We start from the raw sequence: 13,961 nt of genomic DNA on the forward strand, positions 1-13,961 counted from the left end.
TTTTTTAAAAAATAATCAATTAAAATTGTTATTATCATTGAATATCATTATTTTTGACATAATTTGAGTTTTCGTTTACATCAAAACTTATCATATTTTAGGATAATTTTAATTTAAAATGTAATTTTTGTATTTTTCAAACAAATTCTAAAAATATTTTTTAAATATTTTGTTATAATTGTTAAAAAAATATTGAGTTGCATTTCAAATAAAAAGGTAAAGATATTAAAAATATTCTAATTAAAATATGTAAAATTTAATATAGTTTTAAGGAAATGGTCAAAATAAAAAAAATTACACATAAAATAATCATGATTTTTGTTAACTGGACGGATCATTATTTATATGATATCGCACATGAAAGAAAAAATTCTGTTTTTAAAATTATCTAATTAACTCTATACTCTTTTTTTTATATTTTTTATATGATATCACACATTCGTAAAAAAATAGATAGTTTAAGATGCAAAAAAAAATATTTACTTATTGAATATGATATGAACGAATATTACAAATACATCATTTAATAAAATAAATAATTAAAAAAACTGAAAATTCATATCCGCACTGGCGCGCGAGTCAGGGTCTAGTTTTACTTATACCCCCAACAAATAAATTCTCTGCCTCCGCCCTTGATTGAGAAGTAGAGAAGGCTTATGATTATGGGAGTATATGCTGACCTTGGTTGGAGGTGAAGTTTAGGTGTTAGAGGGGAGATGAAGTTATGAGTAGCTTTGATTGGAGGAAGAAGTTACACAGACAATTGGATTCGACATTAAATTATATAACTTTACACATTCACGGTTTAGGTGGATATTTTTATTTCTCAGGTTCGCAATTAAGAAGGAACGAAGACAGAGCACGAAGATGCAGTATCTTATTGGGCTAAAAATTATATCACACATTCACTTAAAAGAAACAGACCTCCATAAGAAGCCATGATCTAACGTAATTTGTCAAATTTCAATTTACGATAGAATAGAGAACAGAAAACACGCTTGTTATGAACATAGGTGGGTTTATGAGAAGTGAGACTTGTCAACTTTTTTATAATTGATTTAAATTCTCGCTTTAATAAACATGCAGTCTAATAATTTCTCATGGATCACATCACATGCAAGATGTCATCTTCCATTAACCAAGCCGGTACCGGTTCGAACCGGAGATTGGCAAGGTTCAAGAATGAGGGATGATTCAGCTTTCAGAGACAACTTCATGATTGATAAGTAACAAAAGTGGTCAAACAGGGAAACAAAAGAAACTCCAAAAACAAAAAATTGAGACCAAGTTCTTGACTCAAATCTGATACACAGAGATCTCATGTCAAGAATCAGGAGAAGCCAAGTGAGTGAGGATTTGAAATCAGAGAAGCATCTCAGCGATTTGAACAGCGTTAAGAGCAGCTCCTTTGCGTATTTGATCTCCACAAACGAATATGTCCAGCCTAAAAAATTCACAAAGATATAGCCTTTTAACTTAATGAGAAGAACTCATTTGGTACAAATTCAATAGAAAAGAGTGTGAGAGAATACCCGAAATTGCCATCTTGGGACACGTCTCGCCGGATCCTACCAACCGCTACATCGTCTTTGTTAGAGACATCAAGTGGAGTAGGGAAGGTGTTAGAGGCACGGTCGTCTATAATATAAACTCCAGGTGCTTTCCTCAACAGCTCCATTGCTGTGTTCTGTTAAGATAACAAAGAACTTGATCATAAGATTCTTTTGTTATCCCGTAAGAAGAATCACAAGCTCTCTAAACATGCTAGTAGAACAAGTCCAAATAACAATTCTAAGGTGATTTAACTCTGCAAGTTCCTCAAGAACTATCCAAGCTTACTAACGCTGATCACAGGTCCATGGAAAAGAAGTTAAAAATGACTATAGAATGCCGTTTCACCCATGATTCAAATTGAAATTCACTAGGAACCCATGCTTCAAAAATTACTAATAAGTAATAACAAACTTAGCAGGAGACGAGTTTGAAGAGTATTATTATTACCTCATCGAGGGGGTTCTCAAACTGGAGATTCACACTCTCTGCATGAGCACGCATAACCGGAACACGTATACACGTCGCTGTTACTTTGACTTCTGTGTCATTCTGCAAAGAGCAAGAAAAGTAAAAAAGCCTCTTTAACACACACAACCAACATTCTAAACAAAAGATCACAGTGAAATGACTACAAGATCAAAGTAACCACTCACCCAAATCTTCCTCGTCTCTTTCACAAGTTTCATTTCCTCTTCGTTGTAACCGTTCTCAGTAATGGGAGCATTGTGCGAAAACAGGTTAAACGCATACTACAGAATACATCAAAATCAATCAAAAAGTAATTCAGAATCAGAAAATAAAACTATAAGCAAATTGACTATTCACCTGTTGACTGAAGATGTTACAAGTCGGCGGTTTACCAGCTAAAACCTAAGTTAAACACCAATCCAAACTCTCAGCATTATCATTTTAATTAAAGCTCAATGGAATGGTTAAAAAAAGAAACAAAAACCTCGCGAGTCTGCTGCACAAGCTCTTCCATAGCTGCAGCACCCGCACCACTAGCTGCTTGATAAGTACTAACCACCATCCTCTTCACCTGTTATAACCAATCAAAACGTCACAAACGGCGCAGACGTTGGCATTGCCAAAAAAAATCGAACCTTAGCGTGATGATGAAGAGGCGTAACGGCCATCAAGCAGATAATGGTGGAGCAATTAGGGTTCGCAATCAACGCCCCTTTACCATTTCCCACTTTAATCCCTTTCATCGCCTCGGGATTCACTTCGGGAATCACCAGCGGGACTCCCTCGACCATCCGAAACGCCGAGCTGTTGTCAACGACGATCGTTCCTCTCTCCGCCGCGCGCGGCCCGAACTCCTTGCTTATCGATCCGCCGGCGCTGAACAGCGCGATGTCGACGCCGTCGAAGCTCTCCGCCGTGAGCTCCTCCACCGTGTATTCGCGCCCGTCGAAGGCGACGCGTTTCCCGGCGGACCGTTTGGACGCAAGCATCTTGACGGAGCTGTAAGGGAAGTCTCGGTCGGATAAGACGGAGAGGAACTCTTGCCCGACGGCGCCGGTGACGCCGACGACGGCGAGGGAGGGCGCGGATTCCTGGAGAGACATTTTGACTCTTGCGGAGAAGGCTCTGGGTTTGGGTCTGAGAGGGAGCCTGGAGAGGAAAGCGGTCTGTGGGGTGTGGTGAGTGAGAGTCGCCATTGTCGCCGTCGTGAGGAAGGATGAAGAAGTGAGAGACTGAGGTTTTGGAGGCGGCCGATAAACAAGTGTTTACAGATATATTAAGCAAATCATTTTTCATAAGAAAAAACAGCAGGCTGTTATATTATAAGAAACTGAAACGGCAAGATGTTTGAAAGTGGTAAGCGAAAGCGATCATCCATTCCACCAGATTGGGGTATATTCACACAACTTCCTCATGTGTTTCATTGCTTCTTTTGGAAATCTCAAGTAGTTGAAAAGTATTGTTCTAATCATGTGATCAGATTATATCAATATGAAAACTAATGGTATGGATAAAAAGCGCCAAGGTTTAGGGTTTAAATGTTTAAATGCTCCCAAAATTTTAGAGTTAGCATTATGGTTTGTTGTTAACATTCCTGGAGCAGCTTGAGGAAGAAGAACATCTTGAAGTGCTGTCTTAATAATGTAAACAGTAGTCAAGACTCGAAGATACACACCAAAACATGGGAGACAAATATTAGCGACCTATAAACCATATGAGTTATCGTGTGTGTGCTTTGCGTGCGCAGCAATGGATTGGAGTTTAGATCTTCCAACATATCTAATAATAATGCAAGTAGTGTGCTCACACGAGCAAAGAAACTAAAGATATAAAGAATATTCCCTTTGATCCACACCTTACTTCCAAGCCACGGCATCGATGTCATCTCTGGCTTGTTTGTAGAGCTCGAGCCGTTTGGCTAAGGTTCCTCTTCGTTCCATCAGCTGTGGGTCTTCGTCCAACATCGCCCCCAGCTTCTCCTTCTGCACCCATTTATTTTATTAAAAATCATTAGAAAGTGTTCTCCACTCTTTAATATGAAAGGGTAATCAATATTGTTTACCTCTTTCCTGCCGACTTGAGCGTAGAAGAAGTTGAGGAGCGATCTCTTAGCTTCTCTGACTTGGCAGTAAACAACAGCTTTGGGAAGTGAGATTCTCAATGTGTCACATACCATGTTTATGTACGCACTCACGTTGGATCCTGAAGTAAATTAGTTTTACAGTCAAGACACATTTGATATGTCTCATTCTTAGCAAGGGAAGGCAGAGACACGTACCAATCTTTCTGAAGTGATTATCGGAGTGGATGTCTGCGTTTGGTGGTGGAGCATTTCTCTGGTTTGGTTTCTCTTTCTCGGGCTCAAGGTGAAGTTTTCTGAAGAACTCAACAGTGAGGTAACTGGATTCCATGTCCACCAGACGCAGAGACGGTGTACTCGCGGCCGTCGAAGGCGACGCGTTTCCCCGCGGAGCGTTTCGACGCGAGCATCTTGACGGAGCTGTAAGGGAAGTCTCGATCGGATAGGACGGAGAGGAACTCTTGTCCGACGGCGCCGGTGACGCCGACGACGGCGAGGGAGGGCGCGGATTCCTGGAGAGACATTTTGACTCTTGCGGAGAAGGCTCTGGGTTTGGGTCTGAGAGGGAGCCTGGAGAGGAAAGCGGTCTGTGGGGTGTGGTGAGTGAGAGTCGCCATTGTCGCCGTCGTGAGGAAGGATGAAGAAGTGAGAGACTGAGGTTTTGGAGGCGGCCGATAAACAAGTGTTTACAGATATATTAAGCAAATCATTTTTCATAAGAAAAAACAGCAGGCTGTTATATTATAAGAAACTGAAACGGCAAGATGTTTGAAAGTGGTAAGCGAAAGCGATCATCCATTCCACCAGATTGGGGTATATTCACACAACTTCCTCATGTGTTTCATTGCTTCTTTTGGAAATCTCAAGTAGTTGAAAAGTATTGTTCTAATCATGTGATCAGATTATATCAATATGAAAACTAATGGTATGGATAAAAAGCGCCAAGGTTTAGGGTTTAAATGTTTAAATGCTCCCAAAATTTTAGAGTTAGCATTATGGTTTGTTGTTAACATTCCTGGAGCAGCTTGAGGAAGAAGAACATCTTGAAGTGCTGTCTTAATAATGTAAACAGTAGTCAAGACTCGAAGATACACACCAAAACATGGGAGACAAATATTAGCGACCTATAAACCATATGAGTTATCGTGTGTGTGCTTTGCGTGCGCAGCAATGGATTGGAGTTTAGATCTTCCAACATATCTAATAATAATGCAAGTAGTGTGCTCACACGAGCAAAGAAACTAAAGATATAAAGAATATTCCCTTTGATCCACACCTTACTTCCAAGCCACGGCATCGATGTCATCTCTGGCTTGTTTGTAGAGCTCGAGCCGTTTGGCTAAGGTTCCTCTTCGTTCCATCAGCTGTGGGTCTTCGTCCAACATCGCCCCCAGCTTCTCCTTCTGCACCCATTTATTTTATTAAAAATCATTAGAAAGTGTTCTCCACTCTTTAATATGAAAGGGTAATCAATATTGTTTACCTCTTTCCTGCCGACTTGAGCGTAGAAGAAGTTGAGGAGCGATCTCTTAGCTTCTCTGACTTGGCAGTAAACAACAGCTTTGGGAAGTGAGATTCTCAATGTGTCACATACCATGTTTATGTACGCACTCACGTTGGATCCTGAAGTAAATTAGTTTTACAGTCAAGACACATTTGATATGTCTCATTCTTAGCAAGGGAAGGCAGAGACACGTACCAATCTTTCTGAAGTGATTATCGGAGTGGATGTCTGCGTTTGGTGGTGGAGCATTTCTCTGGTTTGGTTTCTCTTTCTCGGGCTCAAGGTGAAGTTTTCTGAAGAACTCAACAGTGAGGTAACTGGATTCCATGTCCACCAGACGCAGAACCGTTTTCCTGCTTTCGTCTCTGAATCTTTCAAGAGCTTCGTTTGCAGCAGCTGCTATATCACTCGCCAGAGTTGGGAACCGCTTCAGCTCCTGATAGAAGAAAGAGCAACAACGATATTTTAGGATTGAAACAGAACGTAAACAGCTAGGAAGGGTACTAACAACAGAGGACCTCCTCTCACCTCTGTTTCTGAAATAGACTTTCTTACCAGCTCTTTCAATACAAAATGCACCTAGGAGATATCAAACAGGAGTCAGAGATATTGTCAATTTATTTGAAATAAGCCTCCCAAATGTTTGACCAAAACAAGACAGTCTCATAAGTACTGAAATCTAGTTAAGATTCGGAAGCATACTGCATCGACAGTGGCTTCAGCTGGTCCTTTGAAATAGCTAATGGATCCAACAATGAGCCTTCTGTATCCTTGTTCAGGAGCAATAAGATGTGGCTGATAACCATCTGCTTCTGAGACTACCTTCTGAACATTTCTGGTAGAGAGATGTCGATCAAAGGGAAGTTTCTTTAAGGCTGCTGGTAATTGATGGTCAAAAACTCCATAGATCCGGTCTCCACCAGGTCGTCTGATGCAAACAACATAATCTATATATGAGAAACCCGACTTTGCTAGACATAAATTGTCAAATAATTTGAAGAACTTTTTGGCAAATATCTATATATTATGGAGAAGGTCACCACTGTAGGAACTTTACTAAAACTGCACAACCATAATCTTGAAACTGAGCAACTTTAAAAAATAAAGACTGGATCATTTTTAGCAGGCATATTACTCTTGAAAGGCACTGTCTTTCAAACCATTCCTAGACTCAAAATTGATCTTTGCAATGTAACAGTATAGAAAAAAGTTTTCTCGAAAAACAGTTCATGAGCAGTAAGACTAAGAACCAGAATAACTAAATCGCTTACCCTCCATCCAAGTGCTCTTTAAAGACGCGATCAAATGCCCGACAGAGTTCTAAAATGGTGTAAAGTTGGGCCTGGAACAATAATAATGGTGAGTAACTATCCGTTTGAGTCTGATGCAACTCTGAATATCGATAACATAATGGTTTAAGAGCTTACCCCTGAATCTACCGCGATAGGTCTCCCAATCCTGTCCAACTCTGCATTTATCTCATCGATGCTTTTGTTGATTAAAGCAACAATACTGGGGATTTTCTGCCTGATAACAGTCTCTAAGTGCTGAAAAGAAAAAGTTGGACGAAAGTCAACACTATGCACTAAAGCTTTGGTTCCATTGAAGTCCGCATAAATAAATCATGAGGGTACCTGAGACAAGAGTTTTGCTAGATATTCTGATCCCATCCTACTGGCTAAATGCCCGTATTCAGGGCTTGTTTCAAAATATTCACGCTCCTTTCTACGCGCAGCAATCATATCGACCCTCTTATTGATATCAGCCTGTGAACGATTCACAATTCCGACCCAGGGATGTTGCAACCGGTATGACCTTCCCTCGAGAACCTTCATCAAATACGAGAGGTGTCAAAGTAATAAAACAAGTAACTGATTTATCTGAGTCTAACACCCAAGCTGCATGAGTCGAGAAAGATCCTTACATCTAGACAATCAGTTCCTTTATCCATGATATCAAGCTTGGTTGCCACTCCAAAAGTCCTTTCACCTACAGATAATATACTAGAAAGTTTTAGAAAATTATGGAGTGAAAAGTCACTACTTACTAGTTACTAGGAAACTACATCTAGATAGTACCTGTAGGATCAACTTCTCTAGCAAGTTTTATTGCGTCAGAGGTAGCAATGTCCTGATTAGCTGGAGAAATAGCCAATATGATGCAATTTGGCTGGCAGATAAAACAGATCATGTTATAGCAACACTATAGAGAAAAAGTTTGATCCTTTCGGATCACTTTCATATCTGATGGATTAAAACATATCAGTATGCGAGGATGATCAAATGCATAGTTTAGTTCAACTTGGTTGGAATAAATGAAACTTTTAAAAACTGACCTTCTCAACATAAGAGCGGACCATATTTTCAATGTCCTGAACGATACTATCCGGTTGTCCCTCTGCAAGTGTGACATTCAATCAGTAAATTATTTAAGCACAAGGTAAGAGAAACAAGAACCAATGATTTGACGTATCAAACTCTTACCTACAGCTACCTTGGTCAAACCCGGAAGATCTATGAGCGTCAGGTTAACAACTGCAGAGAAAGTATAAAATGAGATATCAAAGACACATGAAACTTAAAATCTAATCCTACTACAACTCATCGCTGCTAGTATCAGCAATATAAGAATTTTTACTGTGTTAGTCTTCTAAATGCAATGCAGTATTTAAAAAAAGGGATGCGTTGGTCTTAAGCACAAACCATTAGGAGAATATATGCTGAGCTGAATCGGTTTGTTTGAGATTTGTTTGGACTTCCCAGTAATACGATCAGTTTCATCCTCGATTTCCTTCCGCACAGCAGCTGGAAACAGAAGAATGTTCATTAGCCCTAACCTAGCTTTCTGAATCTCATAGGTTTCAGCAGTAATTTTCATAATGAAAAAGGAGCAAGCAATGCCCCATGAAAGATTCAATCAACCTACCAAAATCAGTAAACTTCTTCCTAGGAGCATGAAGAAACTCGGCATACTCTGTTGTTCCCTCATCGGTCTTATGAAGCTGCAACACCAGTGGCCTCCTCGTAACAATACCTAATCAATCAAATGTTAACAGATCAGAAGCTAGTGTGTATAGATTCTTCGGAGGTACAACACAAAAATTGCATAAGGAGAGAAGTAGCTACCAGATCCACGAGGTAGAAAATCTCTTCCCACTACACTTTCCAGAACCGAAGATTTTCCGGAACTCTGATTAACACCACCGAAGCAAATCGGAAGCGTTAGACATTGAAGTGAAGAGATCGGATCTAACATACAAAACTCTAGAAAGAGAGATCAAACCTGGCCACCGACGACGGCGACGGTTGGGAGAGCTTCCCAAAGCGACATTCCTTCACCGCCGTGATCTCCGAGGACAGTGCAGGCTCTCTGGATTTTGTTAATCAGACCTATCAAACTCTTCATCGTCGCCATTTTTTTCCTGGAACGGAGCCAAACCTCGCACCGACGCTCAGATCTAAGATCCAACGAAGCTAGTTAAGTTTATCGGACGTTGGATTCGAAACGTCCGGTGAGATGCTCTCTCGGGGCGGCGGTAGGTAGATTTGATGAGTATATCAAAAGGAGGAAGCAAACGATGGAGCAGAGAACGGTAGTGGAGAAGAAATTCAAAGCAAACAAAAAAAAGAGTAGGCCCTACTACGCATTCAAATCTAGAGATACTTTTGGGCCGAAAGTGAAAATCAAATCAAATCTCACGTCGCGGGATACGCGTACCGGTCAATGGCATGGAGCCGGTTCAATTCATGTATTTGTGTTCGGTTAAGTTGTGATCGTTTATCTTTTTCTTATTTTTACTGTTACCAGATCTTCAAAATATTATTTTGGGAAATAATTCTCCGGCCCAATCCCAGAGTTGGGCCAATTGTCGAACAAGCTGTTTAAACCAATTTTAGCTCACTTCTGTTATTTCAATTGTTTACGACTTAAAAATGTGACTTAATAATTGGCGGGCTGAGCCGGCCCGTGCAGTAGTGCAACGCATGGGCGACTCGCGAAGACCCAGATAGCAAGCTATCTTGGTGGGCCTTCTCCCTTAAAAAATAGAGTTAATATCGTGTGGCCCGATGGACCACATATCAGATATTAAACTGATAAGAACAGATACTACACTTGATCTTAGCCAAAAGGCCGAGAAAGGTATGAATTGTTAAGCTGCCTGGCCTCTTCTTTTATACTAGTTCTCATGCCTTCCACACTTATTTTGTTAGCGATGTGGGACTTTGTAAGAGTAAGATAAAACAAAACACTCTCTCTGTTTCAGCGGGTTCTAACGATACTCAACCGACATGTCTTAAAACTAAAGCCAAATAAGCGACCAGTTAAATCTTTGCGATAAAAAATTGTTCTTCTTCTACGGTTTAATCTGGACAAGTTGGTTATTGGAGTGATTATTCTGTATAATCTTGTTTGCAGGCCATGTATATTCGTGTCAAGCGCATGAAGACCATTTACTTTATGCAATGCGATCCGACAGAGACGGTTTTGAATGTTAAGCAAAAACTGCTTACCCTCAGTGAGCAACCCAGTTACAAATCAGCGTCTGGTCTTAATGTCTACTGAAGAAGTGTTAAGAGGATTCCAAACTATAGCGGAGCAGAAGGTATCATACATTTGACAGTCTCATCGTGTATGCCAATGCAGGGGAAGTGAATAACACTTGTTTTTTTTTTTTGATAACTCTGGTATCTGGACAGCCACATTCCCAACTATCTCCCAAAAGGGGTCCAGCGCCCCAACGGAAGGGATGTTAAATCCGTTGTGGCCAAGGCTCGAACCCGAATAACGCTTGTTTAAGTTCAAAGAAGACCTATTTCACAATTTGAAAGCCTAAAGATAACAATTATCTAAAACAATAGCATATAGGAAATATAAATTAATTATCTCCAATACTATCTTAGTCCTAAAGACACTGATTGTGACTGCTACGAATGGTCAGAGTCGAAAATTTCAGGGATTATTATTATTTCAGTAAGTGTGCAATTGTGTGACTTAAGTCTCTGCAAGAGCTTCTGATACATCAACTTGAAGTTTGTCAAATCTATCATACGGTAGACTCACTATAAACTTCATTACTGTAATGCCACTTACAATATCATCATTAGTTCATTACTCTTTTTCTGAAATATCATCTGGTTTGAATATAACAATTAGTAATCAACAACAACCTTAGGTAAAGAAATTATATATTGTTTATATCTCTATTCGTATTTGCTCTCCAAAAGTGATTTAAAGATAAGAAAGCTGCCTAAAACCTAAAAAGCGAATCGATAAGATTTGAACTACACAACCACAACATATCATAAGGATGCTTTCGATATTTTAGAAGTTACAAAAATGTTTCCATGAAGAAAATCTTATTTGGAAAACACATCAAATTAATGTGGTAAGTATTTTCTTAATTTATCGTACACTGAAAAAAATCTAAAAACCACCGTTACAATAAAAGAATTGTTTAACTTCTCTCTGAACTATGTATGTTGTTGATTTGTCGAAAAATACTATGTATGCTGTTGTTGTTGCGTTAGAGTATCACACGCTATAAGGTTAGTGGTAGCTAAAGTTTCCCGATCTTTTAGAATTCTCATGATATGGTCTTGGGAAAATTTATAAACTGATTTTTGTTTAAAAGAACAGAAATATAGAATTCCAAATGTCACGGATTTGAAATCGTTCATTGTCACAACTGTTAAGAAATTACACGAGATCGGCAGAACCATCGTAAATGACAACATCGCCTTAAGAAACCCTACCAAGGAGAAAAGAAAAATGGGGTTCATATAACATTGTTACCAATCAAACGCTATATTATATAAATATGTAAAGTCGGCTACCTCCCCACTACATGTATACACACTCATTTCCAGAAAGTGGCATTTTAAGTGGACTTTTCTTCTTAAGAAACATTCCGTGAATCATTTACTAAAAAGATAGTGGCATATTTTTCATTCCTATATATGAATATTTAGCTTAAAGCGCTAGATTTTTGTGTATAATCCCGATATTCTCTTCAGATACAGAAGGAATAAGTTTCAATTTCGAGTCCTATATGGTTTTCTCTTATTGAATCACACACTAGAATGAGTATAATTTAAAACACTTGTCTACTATAATAAACAAAAACATTTAGAGGAAATTAATAGAATGTTAATAATTACACGCGTGCGAATATTTTCTTCTCGAACAATTTCTTTTTTACATGGGCAGAAACAACGAAGGTAGGCGAATCTCCACATAGCTCATCCGTGATCTAGTGAGTCCCACCATCCTAATATTCAACCGTACGATTTTTTCTTGGTCGACATTGCAACTGGTTATGTCCATCCAAAATATAACTCACGACCAACAGTTTTATTTAAAGATACTATTGTTTTTTTGAGATTTTTATTCGATTTGCGAAGATAAAAGTTTTGTGTTTTCAATATAATTTTTAAGTTTATTTACTAATTTTACCCATATCAATTAAAACAACTATTATTGATATAATTAATTGAACTTTATGATTATAATATTAAATAAATGTTAATTTTAGCAATGTAAATTTATTCTTAAAATATGTGAAAAGTTCAAAACTTATAGTGGAATTGAGTGAGTAGTATTTAACAATCGTGTTCATACACACATGTTAAATACAAATATTTAAATTATCTACTAAATATATAAATCGTATACATGCCAAAAAAATAGAAAAATGCTCATCTTATCAATTGTGCTATACGTTTGTTATCTATTATGTAATAGATAGATATACACGAAAAAAGATTCTCGTTATTTTATTGAAAGCCCTAAAGTATGGGGTTTCTTTAAAGGCACGGCTGAGAGTTGAAACTACCAAGCCTTCTTTCACACACCAACCATGGATAAAACTGCACCAGACAATATGATTAGTGGCAATAATGTGATTACAGTGAGCATTATAAGGACACACATGTCAATTTATACCTCCACTCCTCAATGCCTACATAAACCCACCAATCTTTCAAGTAAATTAAACACCCTAAACAGCAAAAACTAAAACAAAGTAAAGACTAGTAACATGGCAAGGCAGCTTTATACGACGACGTTTCTTCACTTAGCCACCTTACTCTTCATTTCCCGGACAATCTCAGCCGTCCGTTTCACTCCGCAACCAACACCAACCAACGATCTAGATTTCATCCGGTCAAGCTGCAACGCAACGCTCTACCCTGACGTCTGTTTCACGTCGCTAGCTGGCTACGCCTCCGCCGTACAAGACAATCCGGCGAAGCTAGCTAAGCTCGCCATCGGAGTTTCTCTTTCCCGCGCAAAACACACGGCAAGTTACCTTTCAAAACTATCACGCACCGCCGCCTCCGCCGCCGTCCACGACTGCGTTTCCAACGTGGGAGACGCCGTGGAGCAGATGCACGGCTCGCTCCAGCAGCTCCGAGAGATGAACCACCATCGTCAAGGAGCTCCGGCGTTTAGGTTTCAGATGAGTAACGTGCAGACGTGGATGAGCGCGGCGTTGACGGACGAGGAGACGTGTACGGACGGGGTCACGGAGGAGATGGAAGACGGAGATACGAAGACGGCCGTTTGCGAGAGGGTCGGCGACGTTAAGAGATTCACGAGCAATGCGCTTGCTCTAGTCAACACATACGCCAATAATGGAGCCTAGCACTAGGCCTTTTCTTAGGAAGTTATATATAAATACTTGTGTATATATATGTATAAACTATAATGTATAATCAGTGTGCTTAGATTTTGTGTGTATTCGAGGGGAGGCTATGGAATCGAGTTTATACTGAGATGGAACTCCGAGCTTGTGTGTTGCATTAAGCTAAGTTTAGTTGTCTTTAAACCAAAACAAAGTTTGATTGTATTAGTAGATGTCGATCGTATGTGTTTATTTTATGAATGATGGAGAAAAATAGATCAATTATAGATGGTTTTGATAAATAGTTGGATACATTTAAAATAAACTATACAGGCTAAGTTTTGAATCTATTCGTGAACGTGAACATGGAAATGTGATATGGATGAATTTGGACATATAACGAGAGTTGAAACCCGTGAGATGATTAGAAACATATACGACCTCTACCTAAGTTTGTCTATTTGTGGCCTATTCAGTTTTTTACGAAAGCAACGTCTTTGGTCACGGAGATGCCAATGTACAAATTCACAAATTCACATTTATATTGTATATTAAAAATATAAAAAGGTGTGTTTCATACACATAATTAATATTTTCGTTAGCATAAGTTTGAATAAAAAAATAAAATGGGTTTGTTGGATAATATATTCGATAAACATTTGGTCAATCAATTTCACTAGTGATACTAATATTATTATTGTTGTCATTATTATAAATCACTACAAATATTTGAT

The 13,961-nt window shown here is 38.8% G+C and overlaps 3 protein-coding genes and 1 pseudogene across 5 annotated transcripts; 2 read left to right on the plus strand and 2 right to left on the minus strand.

Moving 5' to 3' along the window:
* Window positions 1-1,110: 1,110 nt before the first annotated feature.
* On the minus strand, window positions 1,111-3,289 carry LOC106311702 (aspartate-semialdehyde dehydrogenase-like). The gene is made up of 7 exons (XM_013748961.1): window positions 2,658-3,289; window positions 2,507-2,593; window positions 2,380-2,424; window positions 2,208-2,303; window positions 2,002-2,103; window positions 1,533-1,687; window positions 1,111-1,444 (listed from the first exon to the last, which is right to left on the minus strand). The coding sequence occupies exons 1-7, from the start codon at window positions 3,216-3,218 to the stop codon at window positions 1,363-1,365; spliced, it is 1,128 nt and encodes a 375-aa protein (XP_013604415.1). The 5' UTR covers window positions 3,219-3,289; the 3' UTR covers window positions 1,111-1,362.
* Window positions 3,290-3,640: 351 nt separating this feature from the next.
* On the minus strand, window positions 3,641-9,734 carry LOC106311701 (dynamin-related protein 1C-like). Of its 3 annotated transcripts, none has more exons than XM_013748960.1 (17): window positions 8,889-9,734; window positions 8,732-8,795; window positions 8,532-8,639; window positions 8,309-8,410; window positions 8,090-8,140; window positions 7,942-8,003; window positions 7,685-7,775; window positions 7,531-7,595; window positions 7,241-7,435; window positions 7,034-7,153; window positions 6,878-6,948; window positions 6,309-6,534; window positions 6,135-6,185; window positions 5,941-6,042; window positions 4,301-4,439; window positions 4,085-4,224; window positions 3,641-4,004 (listed from the first exon to the last, which is right to left on the minus strand). In XM_013748960.1, the coding sequence occupies exons 1-17, from the start codon at window positions 9,018-9,020 to the stop codon at window positions 3,879-3,881; spliced, it is 1,845 nt and encodes a 614-aa protein (XP_013604414.1). In that variant the 5' UTR covers window positions 9,021-9,734; the 3' UTR covers window positions 3,641-3,878. The 3 variants fall into 3 exon arrangements, with proteins under 3 accessions (XP_013604414.1, XP_013604413.1, XP_013604412.1); XM_013748959.1 differs by having other exon boundaries at window positions 4,301-4,433; window positions 5,935-6,042; XM_013748958.1 differs by lacking the exons at window positions 3,641-4,004; window positions 4,085-4,224; window positions 4,301-4,439 and adding exons at window positions 5,142-5,505; window positions 5,586-5,725 and having other exon boundaries at window positions 5,802-6,042; window positions 8,889-9,497.
* An 85-nt stretch (window positions 9,735-9,819) lies between these two features.
* LOC106308899 lies at window positions 9,820-10,224 on the plus strand (annotated as a pseudogene).
* Window positions 10,225-12,446: 2,222 nt separating this feature from the next.
* Window positions 12,447-13,516, plus strand: LOC106309509 (21 kDa protein-like). The gene has a single exon (XM_013746550.1). It carries the CDS (start codon window positions 12,643-12,645, stop codon window positions 13,246-13,248), a length of 606 nt encoding a protein of 201 aa, XP_013602004.1. The 5' UTR covers window positions 12,447-12,642; the 3' UTR covers window positions 13,249-13,516.
* Window positions 13,517-13,961: the final 445 nt, after the last annotated feature.

The sequence above is a fragment of the Brassica oleracea genome, chromosome C8 (assembly GCF_000695525.1).
Source record: "Brassica oleracea var. oleracea cultivar TO1000 chromosome C8, BOL, whole genome shotgun sequence".
Taxonomy (NCBI): domain Eukaryota; kingdom Viridiplantae; phylum Streptophyta; class Magnoliopsida; order Brassicales; family Brassicaceae; genus Brassica; species Brassica oleracea.

What these genes read in the sequence shown, in the direction of transcription:
- LOC106311702 (XM_013748961.1), bottom strand. Translation starts at nt 3,218, where the DNA reads ATGGCGACTCTCACTCACCACACCCCACAGACCGCTTTCCTCTCCAGG. An exon ending in GTAACATCTTCAGTCAACAG is followed by an intron (nt 2,304 to 2,379) that starts GTGAATAGTCAA and finishes TGTATTCTGTAG; the next exon opens with TATGCGTTTAACCTGTTTTC. An exon ending in TCCCAAGATGGCAATTTCGG is followed by an intron (nt 1,445 to 1,532) that starts GTATTCTCTCAC and finishes TGAATTTTTTAG; the next exon opens with GCTGGACATATTCGTTTGTG.
- LOC106311701 (XM_013748960.1), bottom strand. Translation starts at nt 9,020, where the DNA reads ATGGCGACGATGAAGAGTTTGATAGGTCTGATTAACAAAATCCAGAGA. An exon ending in TCGCCGTCGTCGGTGGCCAG is followed by an intron (nt 8,796 to 8,888) that starts GTTTGATCTCTC and finishes GGTGTTAATCAG; the next exon opens with AGTTCCGGAAAATCTTCGGT. An exon ending in AAGGAACTGATTGTCTAGAT is followed by an intron (nt 7,436 to 7,530) that starts GTAAGGATCTTT and finishes TATTTGATGAAG; the next exon opens with GTTCTCGAGGGAAGGTCATA.
- LOC106309509 (XM_013746550.1), top strand. Translation starts at nt 12,643, where the DNA reads ATGGCAAGGCAGCTTTATACGACGACGTTTCTTCACTTAGCCACCTTA.